The following is a 24,781-nucleotide window of genomic DNA, read 5'->3' as shown; positions in this document are numbered from 1 at the left end:
TTACGACAATCTTTTTTACAATTTTATACGACGTCTTTTTTTTCTTTCTCCTTTTTTATGAATCTATTAGAGATGCAAATCAAGTACTATACAGTATATTATTAAAAGGCAACAAAATTCGTCAGTTTGGCGAGCTTCTTTACGATAAATTATTTACGTACCATGACTATCAATTATCATACAATACGCTTGGAACTATAAAACATTCAGAGACTGCTAAAATTGGACTTTATTCATACAATTGTCCTGAAATCAACCTTTTAATACCCAACACAGTCGCAGTCCACAGTTCGTGCCTGGAAAATCTAATAAATTCCATCAAAACACGGAATATCAGTTCAGTGCTTCGAAGATTTTCATATTTTCTCTAAGATTATTTCTTCTATTTTTCATGTAAAATTCTTAAGAGCTATAAATCGAGCCATTCGAAGAAGCTTTTATACATACAAGCCATTAAACTTTGAACCTACGGTATCGGTCAGCGAGCTAAGAACAACACAAAGAAATCTATATGCTAATTTTCAGCCCAAATGATCAGTTCGCCAAAGTGGTCAAGCGGTTAGGGGTTTGGTCTTCAAAACCATAGTTGATGTTAGGAGTCGCCCGTTCAAACCTCAGAAGTGTGAAACAAAAAGTTTCAAAAAACAAACAAGGAAAATTAATTTATAATTTAATGCATAAATTATTATTCATAAATTAAAGTTAACAGCCCATAATTTAATGCATAAATTATTATTCATAAATTAAAGTTAACATAAATTATTATTCATAAATTAAAGTTAACAGCCCATCGACCAACCGACCGACTGACTGACCGAGTGAAAATTTGCATATCACTTTCCATAACCATACTCGTTTCATTACATTCACGAGTAAAAACGAAATTGCAATACAGTCCACATCATTTAAATAGTCAAACCTCATTTGGCCATCCTTATTGGAGTAGTGATGGGGATGATTCTTTATGACATTTTTTCCAAATTCCTTGTCTTGATCTTCGCTAAGGCACTTCACTCTCAGGAGGTGGGGTTGCCGAGATGTAAGTGAAGAATAAATACTTTTCCTGTAATCTTTCCATTAGTTTGTCATCTCTTTTCTTTGATAAAATACCAGCCATAAACTCTATAACCATTTCAGACACATTTCCTTCTGGAATTTCATTTCTCATTACAAACCAACGAGCAGTCAAATATTCTTGAATGGTCAGGTGGGTAAAACTAAACTGTTTTGTGGTTTCAAAAGCAGATTTCCTGAAAGGAGGACCACAATGAAGGAGACCGCTTCCTTTCAGTTTTTCGATTTCTTCCGATTTAAACTTTTCTTTCATGTCTCTTTCGTCAAAAACTGGCCTTTTCTCCAGAAGCAGTTGAGCTGCTAACTCTGATAGTTTATCCAATGTGCTTTCAACGACGTCTGAAGCCTTGTGCTCCTCAGGAATTTCTTTTGACTTATATTCTGACTCGGCATTATGTCTTAGCTCAAAAATGTTGACAACTTCAGAATAAATGTCAGTTGCTGACACAGGAAGATCAGTGCTCTTGGATTCTTGAAGAGTATATTCCAAATAGAAACACATCAGAAAACAAAGGACTGGAATATGAGCAAAGCTAACAAGATTCTCATTGTTCATGACATGTTCAAGAACTGTGTTCTTCATGGTTTCGTTCTCTCTGAAATACTTTTCAATGTACTCTTTCACCTGCTGTGGAGAAAACCCCGTAATTTCAACGTATCGGTCGAAGCGAATTCCTCCCATTTTATCAGATTCATCAGGCCTTGATGTAATCATAACAACAGAGTCTGTTAACAACTTGCCTTTGATGAGTTTGGCACACAGTGCGGCTACCGGCACCTTTTCTCTTGCATTATTTGGATACTGTTCTTCCGAGTTACCAGCGATGTAATCTTGTTGTGAATACTCGTCATACCCATCCAAGATAATCAAAACCTCCTCAGGGTGATTAACAAGGTATTCAAACAATGAGCTATCAAGGTTTGAGTCATCATGTAATAGTGAAGAACAGTTTAAAAGCTCTCGCAAAGAAAACCTGTCATTTCCAAGCAAGTTCAGTTGACGGAATGTCAACAAGTATGCAAACTTGATATCTGCTGTCTTCAAATTTGCTTGTGATTGAAAAAGTTTATCATCAGCCCAATCCCGAACAAGCTTTTGACTAAACAGAGTCTTTCCAATCCCTGCTTTCCCAGTGACAAGAATAGATTTGGGATTAGGCTCACCCTCAGTACTGCAAACGAATATCTCTTCGCTTCTGACCCGGGTTTTACTGACTTTGCCATAATAATCCAACAATTTCCGTCTTTTTGATGTCATATCCTTCTTATAGAGCGCCTTTCTACTGTGCTGTATCAGAAGATTGGTGAATATATCATCTGTTCTCAGGTTAGAAATGGTTGGGGAGGCCATCAGTTTGGGCTGGAACTCTGTTTGGCTTTTAATAGATGCTTTCAAAGCTGTTGTGTAGGCACTCACAGCTGGAAAAAGAAAGAAAAAAGAGATAACAATATTAACCCTTAAAAGTTTCTTTTTTGTCGGCTGTCTAAGGTGTCTGGTTGTCACTGGTATTGAAGGCGTAACACAGAATTGGAAGCATGGTAAACTGTATATGGTTTTTAAGGTGGCTGATAACGATTTTAGCCAGGCATAACTAATCGATGATCAATGACATCAATTGGTAATCAATGAGTAATCGATAGGTAATCAATTGATTAGTCATTGATTATTGCCGATGATCAATGAGTAATCGATGAGTAATCGAAGCCCCAAAATTTTGTGGCCTATCGATTACTCATCGATGACATAGATTACTCATTGATGTAATTGATTACCTACCGTAAATGATCTAATAGACGCCCTCTCTCAAATAAACGCCCCCTCTGAGGTGTTAAGTTTGTATTAGACGCCCCTCTCTAATAAACGCCCCGTTTCCAATAGACGCCCCCCTCCAGGAATCATCTCAAAAACCAAGGAAATGCTCCATAGAGTAATTTCACGCAATAAAGTTAGTTTTTTGCTTGACTCGGACATCGAAGAGGTCAACAACGCCAACATATAACATGGTTAACCCCGATAATGATAAATTGATATCGAACTATGAACGGCATCTCAAGGCTTTGCATTAGCGCAGATTAGATTAGTCTCCTACTCACAAACTCTGTAATGTATCTTACTCCAGTAGAAAACTACCCATCCTATTAGTTGTGTTGACGTTGCTACTGTTTAAATTGAAATAAACGCCTCTCTCTAATAAACGCCTCATATCTATTTAACGCCTCCCCTAAGACCCCAAAAATTTAATAGACGCCCCGGGCGTTTATTAGATCATTTACGGTATTGATGTTATTAACTACTCATCGATGACCCATCGATTACTCATCTACTATTATACTGCGCACAAAAGACACATTTCTTGCTTTCTTGTACCATTTTCTTCGTTTGTAATTTTTAAACCTGTGTAGGACGTATTTTTCTTTCCTGTTTAAGACGAAATTACGCCTTCACAAAAGGTCAAATAACCTTCCGGCATGTTGAGACGTGAAGTGCTAATCACAAATACAGATGATTCTCAATTATTGTGCAATATTTCACTTTACCCAACTCTTTATTTAACAAGAGCTCTTAGAGCTTACAACTGCGCTGGTCTCGTGAGCACTTTAGGGGAGCCATGTGGGGGGGGGGACAAAAATGCACCCCCCTTATCCCCTTTACCTGCGTCGAACAATGTTGCGACTAACAAACAAGATCGCAGAAAAATACCTTGCGTGACATTTCATGGTTGACTAGTTCCATCCTAAATTAAATATTTTTCTTATATGCTAATGCTGATTCCCACGATCCTGATGCGTGAAACAAAAAAATATTTTAAAGCAGCATCCAGTGTTGTCTTGAAATACCGTTTAAAGATTGAATAACCAGCTCCGAAAATGGAATATTGGAGCAAATAATTAAATCAAATTTGAGAAAAACACTAGACCTGTGTTTTGCTGAATGGGAATTCCTCGGATAATTAATTTAGCAATGACGTAACCCTTGCAAGTCAGGGCATGTTTGTCTCAGTGGTTTTCCATCAGATTTTAGAAATCCTATCGGATGACACAGCTCCAAAAATAAATAACGCTGAAAAGTCGAACATTTCACACTTAACATGCTAAGTTTAGACCAAAGGATTTGTTTAGCTTCCGTTTGTAGCAGATTTAAACCTTTCAGAACATTGCGTGATTTTTGCCGATCAGTGCCTTGTGAAAGTAAAAATTTGCTAACGCCAGCACATTCCAGGACACAAACGTAATGTAAATAAATGTAAATTCTTGCCCGCTAAAGCGTGTTTTTTTAAGCGTGAAATTTTAGTATTTTGTTCGATTCAAACGCTTCAAAATACTTCACACTAAATTTTGTAAGTAAGGATTAATGGCTTCGCAAAGATTTGAAAGGTAGCTGACAATAGCTTTGAAAAATTACGTGACTCGAGGTCAGCCGATCGAAAGTGAAACTTGTCATGTCAGGACATTCTTTTACACTAACGTAATGGTATTTATTAACTGCGCTGCGCAGTTCTTGCTCTGCACGGGGTTTATTATTATTATTATTATTTTTAACTGCGCTGCGCAGTTCTTGCTCTGCACGGGGTTTATTATTATTATTATTTTTTTTCGTTTTGTCAGTGACCTGTCCCAGACCTCCACTCGGTCGAGCTTGAAGTCACGTAATGTTTAGAAGCTACAAATCAGTAACAAATGGAAAAAGTTTCTCTATTTTTGTCTTTATTGCCCTCGCAGGGTTTTGGCCCAGAGGCCAAAACCCGAGGAGGCATCATTGTAATCCGCGCGAATATAGAGTATATATATAGTATATACTGGGAAAAATCTCGATTTGATCAATTTTTGCCCGCAAATAGTCTCGGGAGTTGTAAAATGCCGACAAGCTGAAAGCCCGCAAGTAGGTATCGGGAGTTGTAAAATGCCGACATACGGTGATTGGTCAATGATGACGCAAGTAAACGATGATTGGGTAATGATGACAGCCCAAGCATGAGCACGTGCACAGATGACAACAAGCAAACAAACGACGCTTGTAAACGTTGATTGCAGTTAGGCAGAATTTTGAAAAAGATAATTTCAGGTTTTATTCGAGGCCTATTCATTTCACAATGTCTAAAAGCCGAAAGCAATGCAATTGTTTAAAAGACTTCGCGATAATTAACTAAGTAACTCGCAGAGAAGTAAGAAAATCCACATTTTTGACATCTGAGTGGCGGAAGAAGAAATATGTCTAGAAACACGTACGAACATATCAAGCCATATCTTCAAATTTGTCTGCGATTTACGATAAGCAAGCCTTAGTCCAAAACCGCGATTTACCAAGCGCATACTACTTGAACGGAGAAAAGCCTTGATCAGTCTATCTCCGGACGAGATTTATAAGAAACTTAAAAAAAAGATCTCGAGATAGTTGTTTAAGACTCGCGGCAGGCGAAACCGGAAACCAGAAGCGAGCGACTTTGAGAAAGTCAAGCGTTTTCATTGTCAAAGGTGAGAAATTCTTTCGGTATTCTTTCCTTTTAAAAAGTTGATCGTTGTCATGAAGCGTGATTTACGATAAGAAAGCCTTTGTCCAACTGACCGTGATTTACCAGGCACAAACTACTTGAAATTATGGAGAAAACTTATGCGGCATCAAGAAAAGAAATTCAAAAGAGATCTCGAGATGCATTGTGATTATTTAAAACTCGCGGCAGGCGTGTTAGATGCGAGCCCGCAAAGCGGCCCATTCAAAGCAAATCAGCAACCAGTGTTGTCTTGAATTACCGTTTAAAGATTGAATAACCAGCTCCGAAAATGGAATATTGGAGCAAATAATTAAATCTGTTTTGCTGAATGGGAATTCGCCCCCTGGAGAATTAATTTAGCAATGACGTAACCTTTGCAAGTCAGGGCATGTTTGTCTCGGTGGTTTTCCATCAGATTTCAGAAATCCTATAGATGACACAGCTCCAAAAATAAATAACATAAAAAATCCATATATTTCACACTAAACATGCTAAGTTTAGACCAGAGGATTTGTTTAGTTTCCGTTTCTGGCAGATTTAAACCTGTCAGAGCATTGCGTGATTCTTGCCGATCAGTGCCTTGTGAAAGTAAAAATTTGCCAACGCCAGTACATTTCAGGACACAAATGTAATGTAAATAAATGTAAATTCTTGCCCGCTTAAGCGTATTTTTTTTTAAAGCGTGAAATTTTAGTATTATTTTTCTTCGATTCAAACGCTTCAAAATACTTCACACTGAATTTTGTAAGAAAAGATTAATGGCTTTGCAAAGATTTGAAAGGTGGCTGGATAGCTTTGAAAAATTACATGACTCGCTCAGGGTCTAGCCGATCGAAAGTGAAACTTGTCATGTCAGCACATTCTTTTCCACCAACGTAATGGTATTTATTCATAGATTCTTGCCCGCTAAATTATATTTCTCTTTGAAAGCGTGGAAATTTAGTATTTTCCATGAACCAAACGCTTCAAAATCGAATAGTTCACACTAAACATACTTTATAAAGACAAAAAAGAGAAACAATTTCCATTTGTTACTGATTTGTAGCTTCTAAACATCGCGTGACTTCAAGCTCGACCGAGTGGAGGTCTGGGTCTGGTCACCGACAAAACGAAAAATAAACCGCTTGCAGAGCAAGAACTGCGCAGCGCAGTTAATAAACCCCGTGCAGAGCAAGAACTGCGCAGCGCAGTTAATAACATAACAACTGGACAGAAACCAACCAGTCTGAAAATGAAACTAACATGTACAGGTACGCTAACAAGAATTGACGTACGTGGTTACAGATTTTGTTCGGTGGATGTTTGTCAGCAAAGTAAGACTGCTTCTGCTTAGGGAAACAGCCGTCATAGGCAGTTACATTGCGAACCGGAAAAGCTGCAAACACTTTTACTGTTTGTGCCACGCTTTTTTAACGTGTAACCATGGGTCATGATATGGTTTTCAGCCACTAGAATGATGATATCGATGAGTAATAAAAGAAATCAATGACTAATCAATGCAATTAATGACTAATCGATGCAATCGATGACTAATCGATAACCAAAAATTTTGTGGCCTATCGATTAGTCATCGATTACTCATTGATCATCGGCAATAATCAATGACTAATCAACTGATTACCTATCGATTACATATTGATTACTCATTGATTTCATTGATGTCATTGATGTCATCGATTAGTTATGCCTGGTTTTAGGCATTTTCCAGTCCTATTACACTTATGGTATGAAACAAAAGCTCAATCATTGATTGACAAGTTGTCATCATTTTCTTGACATTATTGGTTACTATAGTAACAGTATAACCTAGTAAAACATCCTTTGTTTTAGCTTTCAGTGCAAATAACTTGAAAATGAGGTCGGTGACCCCCCATTTTTTTATTTTTTGAATAATGATCAGCATGTCATAAACCAACTTTTGGCAAAACTTAAAAAAAAAATTAAAAAAATTGTCAGAGACACCTTAAAATTTTCAAAATATTAAGGTGGCTCTGAACCGCTCTGCCAGAATTTCTTCAATTATTCATTTACATGAGATTGGCTCTGCCAAATTATGATGTTGTTTGGATCGCGCTGTAAGCTATTTGACGTAAACTGACCTCAAAATTTAGTTGTAAGAAATCTACTTTCTTTTAGCTTTGAAACAACGTAAGACGGTTAGAAGTCTCCTATAAAGAAGGAGACAAAAAAAATTTCAAGCGGTTGTAAAACGTAATTTCGCACACGTGCTTACAGTGACATTGTCTCTTTAAAAGGAGAAATCGGCAGTACAGAACCTTAACGCATCCTTTCTGCACTTAATTTCAGGCCTACTTAGTGTGCGCATTAAAAATGACAGCTTTTTTCTTGAGTCACCGGAGAAGTAAATCCTCAATTTCTCATAAACGAATATAATGATCGATCCCTTTTTTTCCTGTTTTGAAATGGTAATGACTTTCTTTCTGTAAAATAAACATGGCTCAATTACTAGCGTAGAGCAAATCACAATCGTCAGAAAAGTGAATTTAGCAAGCACTCGTTAATGTAATCATGATAATTTCAAAAGGAATTATTGCGTATAAACAAGGTGCTGTTGTTCCTGAATGAGTATAGGGACCCCCCTTTTTCTAACAAAATTTGATTTTCTATAAGATAAACAGCCAATTAGCAAAGTTTAACGCAACATACTCACGGCCGTGCGTATATCAGATGAGGTGTGCAGTTGCATTTAGCTCCGTCAAGTTTTATAGCTGTGAGTTCCCATCGCTTACTTTCTGATAGTCTTTACTGCAATTTGGCATTTTCGCTTTTGCCAAAGCACCCAGGAAAACTAAACAGAACAGGTGCGCTTCCTGATAACATAGACATAAGCATCTGAGAAAGCCCAAAAACCTGTTTTCACGCACAACTTTGAACTGCTATGTTTTAAAAGAATTGGTTCATGCTTTAGCTGTGTGTATATCGAGTTATGGATGCACTTGGAAAGTTTGCACAGCACTCAAGAAGCTAGAGTTACCTCGAGCAACTTTTACACATACTTTGTGCTCTCCAAACTTTCCATGTGCATCCATAACTCAATATATACGCACCCTTAGAGCGTGAACCAATTCTTAATTAATACTGCATAAAATAAGTGGCCACACAATAGCTTTATCCTTTCACATTACAGCATGTCTCAATTCTGCTACATTTTTCCACTTTATTTTGTTCTTACCTGGCATAAGTGATCCATTTACATCTGCAACAAATAATCAAAACAAATGAAAATTAATTATAACCAAATAATATCCTATTTCACTAAAACACTTAAAGATCAGTGAAATATGGGCTTCAACGACGGCAAAGAGGAGTCTGTATTGAAGAGTTGGAGACTCTATCAATTCTTGTTTCTTAAGGACTGAATTAACTTTCCTCCTTTCAATATGTATAATAGTGTCCATGCAGATAAGTTTGAGTGTACTGAAAGTTAAAGCTTGCAAAGGTAAAGTACCTCTTCGAACAGTTTACAGGCAAAGTACAACTAAAGAGTTGGAATCGGTTCCCATTACTACATGACTGTATTTTTGGCCATGCTGGTGAGATCCCAGAGTTCATACTTAACCTATACTTTAATGAGTGGTCTGATACCAAACAACAGCGATTTGCAAACAAAAATCCAAACATTTTTTTTTTGTGTACAAGAAATAATAGGGAAGGAATATGTAAAGGGTGAAAGGCATTACCTGGACTATAATGGGGCCATTCTTCGAATACGACAGGATCACTCAAAATGTGGGCCACAACAGAAGCTGCCATTACACATGCAAAAGCTCCTGTCTGATCATTTGAAGATTGACTGCCATCTGCATAGTCTTTGATGGCTTTCACCACAACCCATTCTGTCTTGAGATCATGAGATGCTGCAAAAAGACCTGGAAAACGAGAACATTTGATTAGCACAGACCTTGTAGAAAGGGTTACTCTCGCTGGTGACAATATTGACAAAAGGCCCCTGTCCCACGCCTTTTCCACATATTTTATGAAGACTTGAATCCGATACCGAAATACTAGCTTGATGCCGTCAAATTTTGCATTGGACTATTAAGTGATTCTTAAGGCCGAGACAAACCAGACAACAAATCGCTGCAACATTACGCCTCTTGTGACATGATACATTTTTGTGAAAATCTTTGTCGCTGCGATCAGTTGCACAAATTCAAACTGCAGGTTTGAATTTGAGCAACCAATCGCAGCAACAAAATGGGGGAAAACAGCGTTGTTGCAGCGTGTGTACACTTCTGCGACAGGTCGCTGTGACAAGATTTAAAATTAACAAAGAGAGAGCATCATATAATTTCCAGTGATACCAAAGTAACCCATTCAAGGTGGTGACTGAACATGTGGCAGATAAACAATCTGAGCAATCCGAGGATTTTTCATCTTCAGCATGGAATGTAACCACAACTAAAATGCAAATCCAGTTCTACAAAGAAAATGAATACTAGTACTGTGGGATAAAAACCACAAAGACTATTGGAAACAGCTACTCTGCTTGTGTACCAAACTAGCGTCTTGTTTTGGAAGCAGTACATGGGCGACGTGTCAGCGAGGCCTGTCGCTGCATCTTGTTGCCTATTGTGTCCCGGCCTTTATAACCTCCTTATCTTTACCAAGCAAATCAGAATTCACTTTTTACTAATACCTGTTACAAAGACAGTAAAAACAGATTATACATGTATATTATATTATCACCACAGACAAACAATGAAGACAATGAAAACATCTTACCCCTGCCTTCCATCTCAACTGCTGTTGCTTCAGGATATCGTTGAATAATCTCTTCGTACTGCCATCCACCACTGTCATCCTTTTGGATACTCAGAACCACCCCATCGCAGTGTACTCTCACTTCCTGCTCATCTGGGTTTTCCAAAGGTGCTGTCCATCCATCAGCTATATGCTTGATGAGGTTGCCAATATCTCTGCCCGGGGGAGTTTTGTAGGAAGGTGTTATTAGCTTTGAAGACACAACCACATCTCCTAGTTTGGTTTTTCCAGGACTCAAACCACTGCAGGTGCCAACAGAAAATACAGCCTTGGGTCTCAGTACCCTGACTGCATCTTTCACAACAGATAAAGAACTTCCAGGATCAGCGGAACCTTTAGAACACTTCATTAATGCAATTTTCCTCTTCTTTCTATGATCACTACCCATGGACCCAAAGTATACATAGCCAATGTCTTTGTGGTAGCTCTTGAAGGGTTTATCCAAATAGAAAAAACAGCTTAAGAACTCACAATCTTCCACCGTCATTAACAGAATGTCGATTGGGAGGTCAACAATGTTCCAAGAGCAACTGGTGTTAGGAAGATCGCTCATCTTTGGAATCTTGATACTGATTCTAGGTGGGCATTGCAAACTTTTAGTTTCTGTGTCTTGAAGAGGAATAAATATGAGGAAATAAAAGACTTAGTACATCTACTCAGATTAAATGTGCTAAATTTGAAAAATAGTATACCGCAAACACCCGCAGAAAAGCCGCACGCTGAATTGAGCAACTGAAATTTTGGAAAAAAAGTTTTTTGACATAAATCAAAGAAAATCCAAAGTCAAGTCTAATCATGATCAGGAGTCTTCTTCATCGAACGTAAACTCAGTAAACATTGAAACGAAAAATACTTCAGTCTTACCCACAATTTCATCTCTTTACAGTGCGGCTACTGTAACCGGGGTCACCCAGACAAAGTTAACCAATCACAAAGCAGAATGGAAACAATAAATTTCAACATTTTTTCCTTCAGCAAATGAAATGTCGAGTACAGAACAAAGAAATTTCAACTTCTTCGTTCGCCACGAAAACACATCAATGCTAAATATTTTGGTTGTATGGCGCTGGATTTTCAATTAACTTCGATTGCATCTCTTTTGAGCTTGAGTAGCTGTGACAGCACAAGTTGGAAAGTAAATATCATCGACATTAATGAAAGAGGAGTTCGAAACTGTGTCAAAACAGGGAAAGCAACGGCCGTGCCATATGTCTCCAGCAGTAAAAGTGCGTGGCGGAGTTTGCTCGTGACAAGGCTTCGAGCGAACGTGTGTCTTCAAACGGTTAGCCATGGCGGTTGGGAAATTCAGACGGCTAGATTTCGAGAAGAAAAATGTAGAGTTGTGTGATGGAAAATGTACGGATTGTTTAGCAGTGGCATTCCATGCAAAGAGCAACCTTCGGGCTGCAAGATTGTCGAGGTTTTTTGGTCTCTGGAGAATTTGTGTAGCGCCCGCATTGCGTTACTTTTGCGTTACATTATTTCCGGTTACGTCACGAGTCATGTGCAGTGAAGCGTAGTGTTACCTCGTGCCTTTAGTTGTCGGCGGTGCTCTATTTCTTGCGATAGCACCAGAAGTTTCTCCAGTTATCTTGAGATATTTCCTATTTTCTGTGATCGTTTTCGCCCCAAGATCGGGATAGAGGTACGAACATTTTGCTATTGACTTGTAATTGTTTTGTAGTTTTTGTCAATCGTTTTTATTCGTCTTTATAGAGCGATTTCACTAGTGATTAGTTTCTTTGTTATGTAATAATTTATCGAATGGCTTAAGTGACCTTTATTGTATTGCACTTCGGATCAATTTAGCTTTAGTTTAAGTACAGTTTGGTTATTGTATCCTCTTTCAGTTTTTACGTGTTGGACCATAATTAAAAGATCACCGCATTAATTCTACGTCGTGGTGTTTGTGCTTTCGATATGGATTTCAACTCAGTCATTTACCTATTGCCGCTACAGTAAAAACTCTTCCGTTCGTTCGCGTTGGGCGATCAAACATGGATTCAGACAAAAACGAGGATACGCGTTGTCTGACCGAAAACGATGAAATTCACAAAGGAGACGAAGACGACGATCGCGAACAATTAGATCCGCCGAAATCAAGGGAATCGAGCGAAGATGTTCGAAACAGTAGCCGTCCCAAAGTGCCGACTGATAAGATGAAGGAATATCGCCGCCAGTTGTTTGAAGGAGACTTTGGAGCTGCACATAGAGCGTGTACAAAGCAAGTTAAAAGAATCGAATCGCTTTTGTCCGAAGAAACAGAAATATCTGTTTTAGAAAGGGAGAGAGGAAAATTAGAAGCACGTATGGATGATTTCGTAAGCGCACACGAGGTGTTATACGATACCTTCAAAACCGAGGATGAAAGAATAGAACAGAACGCCCGTTTTGACACGCTGAATAGCCGTAATCGTGAAATCATGCGGCAGCTCAAGGAAACAATCCATGCAGTTCAATCGCAAAGGGACGAGCGCCGATCGAACTTTTCATCCAGCAAGGTTTCTCGCAGTTCCAGACGCTCAAAACAATCGTCTGTTTCGAGTTCTTCACTCCAGAAAATAGCCGATATGGCAGCCAAAGCAGCTCGACTTGGAGCCGAATTAAAGTTTCTCGATGCCGAAAGTCAAACGAACGAAAGGCTGAGGAAGCAAGAAGATGAAATGAAGAAGCTTAAAATGTTGAAGGAGTTAGCAGCTACACACGCCGAATTAGAAGCAGTGAAAAGAGTAGAAGAAGAAACTTTTGGTCCAACAAAGGAAGATCAATCACTTCCGACCGACAGCTGTTCGGAGGATCAGTTAGAAAAGTATCTCCTTTCACAAATGGACTCCATTTTGTGCACTCCTCCAACAACTTCTTCCTCTTCTCTGCTGAAGGATGAGGGACCTCCTAAGGACTTACCTCCTAAGCCTTCACAGGCAGGCTTTGAACCGAAACTGATTAACTCCACTCCGAGAAATAAAGTACTACCTGTGGACCAGCCCTCCTCAGCAGACCTCTATCCTCGTGCACCTAACTCAGATGTCAGAGCTGACACCAGTGTCACATTTTCCATTCTCTCCAGCGCTCCGAAGACTCACACATTCACTTCAGAAGAGCAGTATCAGCCAGCACGATCATCCTTGTCAGACTTCAATCCACTCCCTTCACCGTTTGTCCCCAGAACAATTCAGCCACGTGGACTTCCTAGAAAACCATATCCTGATGAAACGTTAACCGCTGCTAACTCAGATATCGCAAACACCCCAGTTTCTCCGGGAGAAAATCTCATGCAGAGATTAGCAGACCTGTTGACTCAGAGGCAAGACCGTGATTCTCTACCACGCCCTGAGCCGGAGCTGTTTACGGGGAATCCCTTACGATATCCAAATTGGATTAAGTCTTTTGAAACTCTGATCGAAGGAAAAACTAAGAATCCCTCCGAACGGCTTTACTACCTTGGTAAATACACATCAGGAGAAGCCAAGGAAGCAATCAGCGGCCTGTTAGCCTTAGAGGACAACGAAGCTTTTACCAAAGCAACGAAGATACTTAAAGACCGCTTTGGGAATCCCTTCATCGTGGCAGATGCTTACCGCAAGAGAATTAACAACTGGCCCAAAATTCCACCTAATGATGGCCAAGCCCTGAGGAAGTTTGCAGACTTCTTGCAGCACTGCAACACAGCCATGAATACCATCCAGTATCTCAATGTCTTAAATGACCCAGATGAAAATCAGAAAATGATTAGGAAGCTTCCAAACCATGTGGTGGTACGATGGAGCAGGGTTGTCGATGTGTGGTTAGGAGAAGATGAGATAGACGTCGACGGTTCAGTACCTCAGAGGAGAATGCAGGCAAACAAGTCTGGTTATCCGCCCTTCGCAGAATTCTGCAAGTTTGTATCAAGGGAGGCAAGAATCTCGTGCAATCCCGTGACTTCCTTCCAGGCACTGAAAGCAGACGAGAACAAGGAAAGAGGTGAAAACCTCAGAGCAAGGAACACTTTACGGGACAAGTTAAGCACTGACTTGAGGACCTTTGCGACTTCTTCCTCCGAAGAGAACCCAGGTGTTGCTAAGGAAGGCAATCAAGGTACCAGTGGTGGTAAAAGAATCGTCTGCACATTTTGTAAGGACAGTCATGAACTTGACTCTTGTGTGAAGTTTCTCAAGATATCTCTTCCTGACAGAAGGAAGTTTATTCAAAGCAACGCACTTTGCTGGGCATGTCTCAAGTGGGGTCATACATCGAAGGAGTGTAACGGGAGAAAGAACTGCAGGACCTGCAGTCGCAGACATCCGACTGCCCTTCATGGTGACTGGATAGTGCAAGATCAGCCACAAAATCAAGAACCACTACGCAGGAACCCAGTAGTCCACCGTATAGAGGTGCGTGATCCAATCAGCCTTGCCGAGCCTATTTCGCACTCCCTCATTGTTCCAGTGTGGCTCCATCACGAAAGTAATACAGAAAACAAGATAATGGTGTATGCATTGCTTGACGATCAATCTGATGCCTGCTTCGTTAAACAAACCGCTCTCGAGAAGCTTAATGTCGATGGTCCTGAAGTTCACCTGAAGTTATCTACAGTCCTAGCCGAAGAAAACATTACAAGCCAGAAGATACGTGGTGTGAACGAAGATACAGAGATTTCCCTTCCCCGAACTTACACAAGAAACATCATCCCAGCCAAGCGTAGTCAAATACCTAGGCCAGAAACAGCGCGCAAGTGGCCACACCTTAAGAGGATTGCCGATCACCTCATGCCATACAATGACAGCTTAGATGTTGGTTTGCTCCTGGGAATTAACTGTGCGCGTGCCATCAAGCCAAGGGAGGTAATTCCAGGGAGCGATGATGATCCTTATGCGAAGAGAACCGCTCTCGGTTGGGGAGTAATTGGCATGGTTTCACCTGATGCTTGCGAGTGTGAAGAACTGGGAGTAAACCGCATTATTAGACGTGAAGTACAGCATGACCCAAAGAAGACCTGTCACTTCACCTTTAAGACGCACACTAAGGAGATACTAAACCCACTTCAGATAACCAAGATGTTCGAGCAGGACTTTGTCGAGACAAGGCCGGAGGAGAAACCATTTTCCTTTGAAGATAGAAAATTTATGAAGAAGATGACGGACGGTGTTCACCAAGGGAAGGACAATCATTACGAACTGCCCCTACCATTAAGAGAAGAATCTCTCAAGTTACCAAACAACAGGGAGGTAGCTTTAAATCGATTAAACAAGCTCAAGAGAAGACTCCAAAATGATAGCCGTTATAGAAGGGACTACCTCCTGTTCATGGAAGAAGTCATTAACCGGGGCTATGCTGAAAGAGTACCACCTGAAGAGATTACTCTCAACAATGGCCAAATCTGGTACATTCCGCACCATGGGGTTTACCACCCGAAGAAGCCCGAGAAGATAAGGGTGGTGTTCGACTGCAGTGTAGAGTTTGCCGGCGAGTGCCTCAACCGTCACCTCCTCCAAGGACCAGAGCTCACCAACAATCTCGTTGGTGTGCTGTGTAGATTCCGACAAGAACCAGTGGCCCTCACATGCGATATTGAGGGCATGTTTCACCAGGTGAACGTCAACCCGGAACATCGCAATTTTCTTCGCTTCCTTTGGTGGGAAAATGGCGACATCAAGGACGAACCAACCGAATACAGAATGACTGTTCACCTGTTTGGGGCAACATCATCGCCCGGTTGCGCAAACTTCGCACTAAAAACGACCGCAAGTGACTACGAAGGCCAATGTGGAAGTGATGCAGCCAGCTTTGTGAAGAACGACTTTTACGTTGACGATGGGTTGAAGTCAGTGCCTACACCCGAAGCAGCTATTAGCCTGGTCAAGAATACAAAGAAGTTGTGTGCAAAGGGCGGCTTCAACCTGCACAAGTTCGTCTCAAATCACAAGGCTGTGATTGATGCAATACCCCATGAAGATCGTTCGAAGGATCTCCAAAACCTGGATATTAGCAAAGACACCCTTCCTATCGAGCGGGCTCTTGGTGTCCAATGGTGCATCGAGTCTGACACATTACAGTTTAGAGTTGAGCTGAAGGACCAACCCTTAACAAGAAGAGGCATCCTGTCTACCGTTAGCTCTGTATTTGATCCCCTTGGTATGCTTGCCCCCTTCATCCTGGTTGGAAAGAGTATCCTTCAGGAGCTATGTAAAGATGGAGCAGATTGGGATGACCAGGTTCCAGAACCGCTTAGAGCAAGATGGAAAAGGTGGAGAACTGATCTGCCACTGTTAACAAACCTCAAGATCCCCAGGTGTTACAAGCCAGAAGGTTTTGGAGAGCTCAAATCTGTGGAACTCCATCATTTCTCAGAAGCCAGCAAAGATGCTTATGGGCAATGCTCCTATCTCAGGCTTACCAATCAATCTGACCAGATACATTGTTCCCTGGTGATGGCCAAATCTCGTGTAGCACCGTTAAAGCCTGTGACAATCCCAAGACTTGAGCTGACAGCTGCATTGGTATTAGTGAAGACCAGCACAATCCTACAAAAGGAACTTGAGTATGACGAAATCCAAGAGGTGTTCTGGACTGATAGTAAAGTTGTTATTGGCTACATCTCCAATGATGCAAGGCGATTTCATGTGTTTGTCGCCAATAGAGTCCAGCAGATCCGGGATAGCACCTTACCCAGTCAGTGGAAGTACGTGGAATCAGAGATGAATCCAGCAGATGATGCATCACGCGGCCAAAATGCACAGGATCTTATTGAAAACTCGCGTTGGTGGAACGGCCCTGAGTTCCTTTGGAAACCATTAGAAGATCAAGGCTTGCTTGATGACATGGGACCCACGTACATTTCTTCCGATGATCCTGAAGTAAGAAAGATCTCGACAATGGCCACCCAAATTCAAGAACGCTTCACCCTCCCCGAACGCCTGAAGTATTTCTCCAGTTGGTTCAAGGCTAAAAGAGCAGTCGCTGTCTGCCTTCGCCTTCAGAAAAGGTTTCAAACCGAGCATAAGCAAGAAACCCAAGTGGAAACGGAAGAAGTTTGCACCTTGGTTCCCAAGATGACACATGGTGCCCATTCTGCGAAGACTAAGCACTCTAAGACGAACCAGTATGTTCCAGTCGACATTCAGGAGCTTCAAAATGCAGAGGTGGAGATCATCAAGGCCGTCCAAAGAGAAGCATTTAAGGACGAAATTAACCTGCTCTGTACTGCTGATGTACAAGGCTCTCAAGACCGCAACACCTCCAGGGCCATGAAGAAAAGTAGCACTCTCTACAGGCTTGACCCTTTTCTTGATAAAGATGGTGTACTTCGAGTTGGCGGCCGCCTGAAGCACGCTGATCTGACGACGGCAGAAAGACACCCCGTAATTCTCCCAAAGAAAGGGCATGTGACAGGCCTCATCATTTCTCATTACCATGATTCCATAGAGCATCAAGGGTGTGGAATGACGCTAAATCGGATCAGATCAGCAGGATTCTGGATCATCGGTGGAAAGTCCACTGTATCCAACCACATTTCACGATGTGTCTGTTGCCGAAAGTTGAGAGGATCAGTGCAAGAACAAAGGATGGCTAACCTCCCAGAAGATCGAGTCCAACCTGCACCCCCGTTTTCGTATTGCGCGGTTGACTACTTTGGCCCTTGGTACGTTAAGGAAGGGCGTCGTCAGCTCAAGAGATATGGGGTTCTCTTCACCTGTATGGCGTCAAGAGCAGTCCACTTAGAAGTTGCCAATTCTCTGACAGCAGACTCATTCATCTGTGCTTACCGCCGCTTTGTTGGTAGTCGTGGCCCAGTCCGCCAATTGCGATCGGACCAAGGAACGAATTTTGTGGGTGCGAAGAACGACCTCCAACAGGCCCTCGAAGAGCTCGATCAAAACAAACTGAGGCAAGAACTTCTGAAGAGAAATTGCGACTGGATAACCTACAAGATGAATGTGCCCCATGCAAGCCATATGGGAGGCGTATGGGAACGCCAGATTCGAACCGTGCGAAATGTACTGGAGGCTCTTCTCCTTCGCCATGGAGCGCAGCTCGACACTGAATCCCTATCCATCTTCATGAAAGAAGCTGAGGCCATCGTAAACTGCCGCCCACTGACAGTAGACGACCTGAATTCTCCAGAATGTCCTGAACCACTGACTCCTAATCAGCTGCTCACCATGAAGTCAAGTGTTGTCCTCCCTCCTCCAGGGTCCTTTCAGCGAGCAGATCTCTACTCCAAGAAGAGATGGCGCCGTGTACAGTACTTGGTGAACGAATTCTGGGCGAAAAGGAAGACCGACTTTCTCCAGGCGCTGCAGGCGAGACAGAAATGGGTCAGACCTGGCAGGAACGTAAAGGAAGACGATGTTGTGATCATCAAGGACGAAGGGCTACCTCGCAACCAGTGGCGCCTTGCACGTGTGGTGGAAACTTACCCAAGTGACGATGCCCTTGTGAGAAAAGTGAAGTTGTTAGTTGCGGACTCCTCCCTTGACAGATGCGGAAAGAGATCCAAACCACCTGTGTATCTGTACAGACCTGTACAGAAGCTTGTTCTTCTTGTTCCCTGCGATGAAGACCAACCGAAGACCGGGATCCCCGCCGAGGAGCCAGAAACGATGAGTACATGAAGCCCTATGAACGGACCTTTGAGTTGCTGAACATTGAACACTGAACATTTTGAACACTATTGATGATTATTACTTCCTTGATTAAGTTTCTTTTTTGTTGTTGTCATTTTTGTTTCTTTGCATGTTATTTTTTATAAATTTGCAAGCCAATTTAGAGGAGCCATGTAGCGCCCGCATTGCGTTACTTTTGCGTTACATTATTTCCGGTTACGTCACGAGTCATGTGCAGTGAAGCGTAGTGTTACCTCGTGCCTTTAGTTGTCGGCGGTGCTCTATTTCTTGCGATAGCACCAGAAGTTTCTCCAGTTATCTTGAGATATTTCCTATTTTCTGTGACCGTTTTCGCCCCAAGATCGGGATAGAGGTACGAACATTTTGCTATTGACTTGTAATTGTTTTGTAGTTTTTGTCAATCGTTTTTATTCGTCTTTATAGAGCGATTTCACTAGTGATTAGTTTCTTTGTTATGTAATAATTTATCGAATGGCTTAAGTGACCTTTATTGTATTGCACTTCGGATCAATTTAGCTTTAGTTTAAGTACAGTTTGGTTATTGTATCCTCTTTCAGTTTTTACGTGTTGGACCATAATTAAAAGATCACCGCATTAATTCTACGTCGTGGTGTTTGTGCTTTCGATATGGATTTCAACTCAGTCATTTACCTATTGCCGCTACAATTTGGAAGTAGGATTTTTCGCTCCAGAAGGCATGCCTCCTGAAGAACTAGTGTACAGCCTTCTCCTTCTTTTGGTAGAGAAAATCGGCTGAAATGGCATTAAATCGCCAACGAACTGCCCAGGGAGGACGCAAACTTCACCAACAGCGTCGTAGAGGCAAGGTAAGTCATTTTTATTGAAAAATTTTCCAACATATTTGGCTTGCTAACCACCTTCGTTTCGTTCCATACAAATCCTTATATTTTTGAAATTTACATTCGACCCAACGGACAACGGTCATCATGTAACAAAACACCGCTCGCGTGCGGAGCCCTTAGCCTTATCGCGCACGAACATGTCAGGCTTACCGCACAAATAAATCGGCTAATTGTCTGTTTACATCAAATAAGACGGCGCGAGAGGAAAAAATTGATTTTTATTTAAAAATTGCAACATATTTCTGGGTAATTTTAAATTAGAGTAAAATCTCATCATCAAGAGCTTGGCTTTTACATAAACATAAGTGCAACCCGCCGTAACACAACACCTCCATATGGTGCAAGGCGAGAGTTACGTTTTTGCATACAATTAACATATGAATAACTGTATAAACTCCTCTTATTGTGAGCTTGGGCCGCCTGTGTTCAGAAAAACAATATACTTCTTTTTGCTTTATATACCATATGTAAATTCTAGTCACATCCCCTAGCTAATAAATGCACCACTAGCAATTTTGCACCTCAAATAGGAGATTAACACAGGCAAAAAAACACAACCAAAAAAAACAGGTTATCTCTGCCCAGACCTTAATTAAGGGGGCTTGACTGAATTTTTATTAGCGGTAACACTACTCAAGTTTGGGAATCAACTATGTTGCCATTAACAATGCTATTGAAAAATTATCACCAGAGCTGTATCACATAAAGACCAAAATTTGTCATGACTGGTGTTAATAATAGTTAATTCCCAAACAACATAGTTACATAATGTAATTCCCAAATTTGAGAGCAGCATTGCCCCTAAAAATCCATTCAAGCCACCTTCAGGCTTATTAGTTTATTAATCTACATGTACACATGTATGTTTTTAAATCATACACTGACCTTCTAACGTTGGCCTTTTTTCAGCATTGCTCATGAAGTCTTCTAGCTTTCTATTGAGCTCATCTAATTTGTCCTTGATGCTCGCCTCATCCTTCACCCACTGTCTAAGAAGACCTCGGTAGTGTTCCTCAAAATCAGGGTCCATACATTCTTTTTCAAGGTCGTTAATAGCATCTTGGTAGTTTGCACCTCCCAGTCGCACCAAGGTGACTCTGATGTCATTCCAGTAGACACCAAATGTTGCATCATCAACTGAAGCTTCAGTTGCATGACCGTAAACTGTGTTCCTGTGGAACTTGATGCGAGCAATGTCAGCCTCGGGGGTTACGTCTGTTACCAGAGGAAGGCTATCCCAGCCAGTGGCAGGAGGAACCAGGCTGCAAATATTCCTAAGAAGAAGTACCAATAGCGTGGTGTCAAAGTTCCCAGATGAAACTGAAGATTTCATGGCAGGATACAGTTTGCCCCATTGTGACGGATTAAGGACTTTCTTCTTTCGAAGTGATTGTAGTTTAGCATGAACTGCAGGATCAGCCAAAATTGTGTGAAGACTTCCAGGTGGACGTACCCTGTCAAAGGTCTCCCTTAGAACCTGTGATCCAACATCAACCAGAAGGCGACACAACCGTGCGTAATTGGTTGTTTCTTTAGTGGAAGGAAAGGATGGTGCTGCAGAAGCCATGAAGACAATGTTCTCTAAAAAGAAAAAAAAATTGAAGAAAAATTAATAACTTAAAGGGCTGGTTTCACAAGCGATGCAAATGCAACTAGGCAAATGCAAGCACAAATTCAAAGAAAAACATAGCAAAAAATTACAATGCAAACTGAAAATGCAAACACAAATGCAAGCACAAGGAGTGGAGAATTGTCCATATTTTCTTGCACTTCACTTGTGCTTGCATTAATTTGCACTTGCTTCACATCTGAACATTGCTAAACACAAATGAAAACACAAACACAAACACAAGCAAGCAAAGTAAGACTTGTCTGCCACCTTGGAAAACGCTCAAACTTTGTCTGCATATCTTACGTTCCTTGTCTCCGCATTGTATGTGTCAACATCACTTTCATTTGTACTTGCATGCATTTGCGTCGCACCTTTGGCTTGTAAACCAAGCTTAAGACCAGAGTTCCCATTTACCCACAGGTGTGCGTAATTTACACACAAAATTCTGAAAGGACGCAAGCTTTTTCATACCTATGCGTGGGATCGACGCACAACAGTCAGGGCTTCTGATAATTTATTACCTAATATTACACACCGGCCAGTGTGATTTTGTATAAGCAATCTCAAATTGCATAACTTATAGTAAGACCGAGCACAATTCGAAGAAATTACACATTAAATTAATAATTACTTTATTCAAAAGTTTACCTTGGCCATAACATTATTGGAAGGTGCTTTATCATGAAAACAATTTAGAAAAAATAAACCTCCACTCTGGAAGTTCCAAAATTATTTTGCATACTCCAAGCCCCTCTTGAAAAAACATATTAATTCCATCACTAAAAAAGATCTAAAGAACAATTTATGGAAAGAGGAATAGTTAACTGTTTAGTTAATGCTACAGTGCAGTTTCATTTTTACATCGCCTGACCGCCGAAACACTGTTTACTATCACTACTGGCATTGCAAACCATTTACACCTTCACAAATGACAACATTGATTAAAAAGCACAGCCTTGCAAAAGCAAAACACTAATTACCTGAGAGAAAGTGTCTTCCTTTGGGAACCAAAAGTAGTTACAAATGCCGATTACTTCCGCCACACCTTACTTGAGTAGCGGCTAAATACAGGAATGGCACCAACCTATAATTGGATAATAAAAATAGCATTAATTCAATAAGCTAATGCTTGACGCGTAGGGGCACTTTTAATTTCACTCGAAGGTTTTGTGCATTGTGTATTGTTTCGTGTATTTATTTTTAGCTTAGACCACATGCATTTCTCTTGTATTCTGTTGTTGAGTTACCGTATTTGCCGAAACGTTCAACTGAAATTTGTAGAGCTCAGTATGGAAACTCCATTTGTCACTTAATGTAATGTAAGTGAGTGAGTTGCCAATATTTTTGGCGAAACGGCGAAATGATACTGAAGATAAAAGCCAAAGTTATAAGATATTACCGTTGTACTGGAATTTTCATATGTTGCCGAATTCATCCTTGTAGATAAGTCCTGAAAAATAAAAGAAACTGCAATCACAAATTCTCTGTCACGAAGACCGGTCTCGAACCTGTGGGTAATTTGGATTCCAGTCTCTCCCTGTTTGATACGCCTAGGACATTCTTGATCGAGATGTCGGCATTTCGTTTAGACATCAGAAGAAAATGATTTGTTTATCTCGTATTTGCCACTGAGTCTCGGCTATGAAGTAATGCTTTGAGCTCCAACATTCAAAAGAAATGGATTAACAAAACTAAACCTACTTTGCGATAAAGTTCATACACGGTATCAGTGGCAAACGCTCTTTGCACAGAAACGGAGTAACGTTCGATTCGATGTCTATATCAGTCCTTCGATACAATGTAAGCTGACTGTAGTGCAGTGCAGATACTGATAGACAACTTGGCAAGTACTAAATGAAAAAAATATCCTGGTGTGCTGCGACCTTTCAGCAATATGTTCAATTTGGCGTTGTGATAAGTGACAAGTATTCATTATATTCCTGGGCCAGAACATTGAAATGTTCCCTAGAAATAATTCAGTCTAGACATGTAAACAGAACTACCTTGAAGTTCAAAAGGAAACCAAACTATATTATTTACGTGTATTTATCTTAACATTTTGCCATTTCGTCATTTCGCCGTTTCGCCATTTCGCGTTTTAAACACGCCCAATATTTTTATGTCAATTATTTCAAGGGGGCAGAAGAACATGACTATAAATGAGGTGTCTCTTGTGTTCTGCCTCATTGAACCACCTGTCTGCATGGTAGTCTTCGCGTGGGTTATGTCAAAAACTTTATAAACATTTTTAGGGAGCTTGGGATCAATTTGCGCTTTGCACTTGCAATAACTATATTGTAATATTCATGTTCGGATTTTGCAGGAAAGCAAAATTATAAAGGCCTCGGCTTGTGTTAAACTGCCACAGATGGCACAAACTTCGCTCTTACATAGCTTTACATGTATGCAATTTAAATAAACAATCCTTGATAATTAAAATTATTTGAAAAGTGGTCAGGTGTGACATCTCTAGTGTGCAACACATGGAGATTCATAAAATAACAGCAGACTTTGTTGAGCTACATTTCTGAAACATCTAGAATTGGGTGGCCAGCATTTGAAGTAAGTTTAATACACATATAATATTTAATAGGGAGGATAATTCCACAAAACCACGCTTAATTATGCAAACATCTTGACAGTCTTGTTCTGCATGGCTGAAGGTAATTTATGCGTGATTATGATATTTTTTAAGTTTATGTGTGGGTGTGTGAAAGAATTTGAGTGCTTACTGTGAACAATAGTCCATTTTACAGTTGCCTGCTAAGTTACCTGGCCTTTGAATGGTAGTGAGGCTGGAGGTGACCTTGCATTGATACAAACCTCTATGCTTTATCATGTAAATGCAAACTAGTTTGCATCAGAACAACATGATTTACACTACAAAAGCAGTGAGGTCTGTATCAAAACAAGGTCACCTCCAGCCTCACTTCCATTCAAAGGCCAGGTCACTAAGCGGACAACTGTAAAATGGTCTATTATGCAATGTGAATCAAATAAATATGATACTGCGAACTTGAGTTCTCCTTATCTCAAAAGGATAAAACAGAACTAAAGGAAAACGTCAAATTATTTCTTAGCCTATCCAAATCCCCGCTGGGAAAGTTCCAAAACGTTTCTGGAAAACAGAAATGGTTGACTGAAGTGTTCAGTTAACGCTACAGTGCAGAAAAGCTGTCTGATCGCACTACTGGCGCTGTAAACCATTACATCCTCGTAAAAGCAACAGAGACCAAAAGCCACAGCCTAACAAAAGTAAAACACTAATTACCTGACAGTGAAGTGCCTTCCTTTGGGAATAAAACGTAGCTAAAGACGCTTGTTACTTCCGCCACACCTTCGCTGCCGCCA

The 24,781-nt window shown here is 40.7% G+C and overlaps 1 protein-coding gene and 1 pseudogene across 2 annotated transcripts in view; one reads left to right on the top strand and one right to left on the bottom strand.

The window, feature by feature from the left end:
- LOC144663687 (uncharacterized) overlaps positions 1 to 24,781 on the bottom strand; it is a 46,857-nt pseudogene extending 22,076 nt beyond the window's left edge. Inside the window, exons 1-6 of the transcript XR_013572649.1 lie at positions 24,702 to 24,781; positions 20,704 to 21,399; positions 10,311 to 10,958; positions 9,266 to 9,454; positions 8,758 to 8,781; positions 920 to 2,493 (exon numbers count right to left, since the gene is read on the bottom strand). The product of XR_013572649.1 is annotated as an uncharacterized LOC144663687 (transcript). The remainder of the gene's footprint in view (positions 1 to 919; positions 2,494 to 8,757; positions 8,782 to 9,265; positions 9,455 to 10,310; positions 10,959 to 20,703; positions 21,400 to 24,701) is intronic.
- On the top strand, positions 11,800 to 19,553 carry LOC144663683 (uncharacterized). The gene is made up of 2 exons (XM_078524702.1): positions 11,800 to 11,994; positions 12,200 to 19,553. The coding sequence occupies exon 2, from the start codon at positions 12,347 to 12,349 to the stop codon at positions 18,941 to 18,943; it is 6,597 nt and encodes a 2,198-aa protein (XP_078380828.1). The 5' UTR covers positions 11,800 to 11,994; positions 12,200 to 12,346; the 3' UTR covers positions 18,944 to 19,553.

This window comes from Oculina patagonica, chromosome 8 (assembly GCF_052425735.1).
Source record: "Oculina patagonica isolate OP01 chromosome 8, crgOcupat, whole genome shotgun sequence".
NCBI classification, from domain to species: domain Eukaryota; kingdom Metazoa; phylum Cnidaria; class Anthozoa; order Scleractinia; family Oculinidae; genus Oculina; species Oculina patagonica.
Note: the sequence above shows the minus strand (reverse complement) of the source record. Positions and strands in the feature narration are given on the sequence as shown.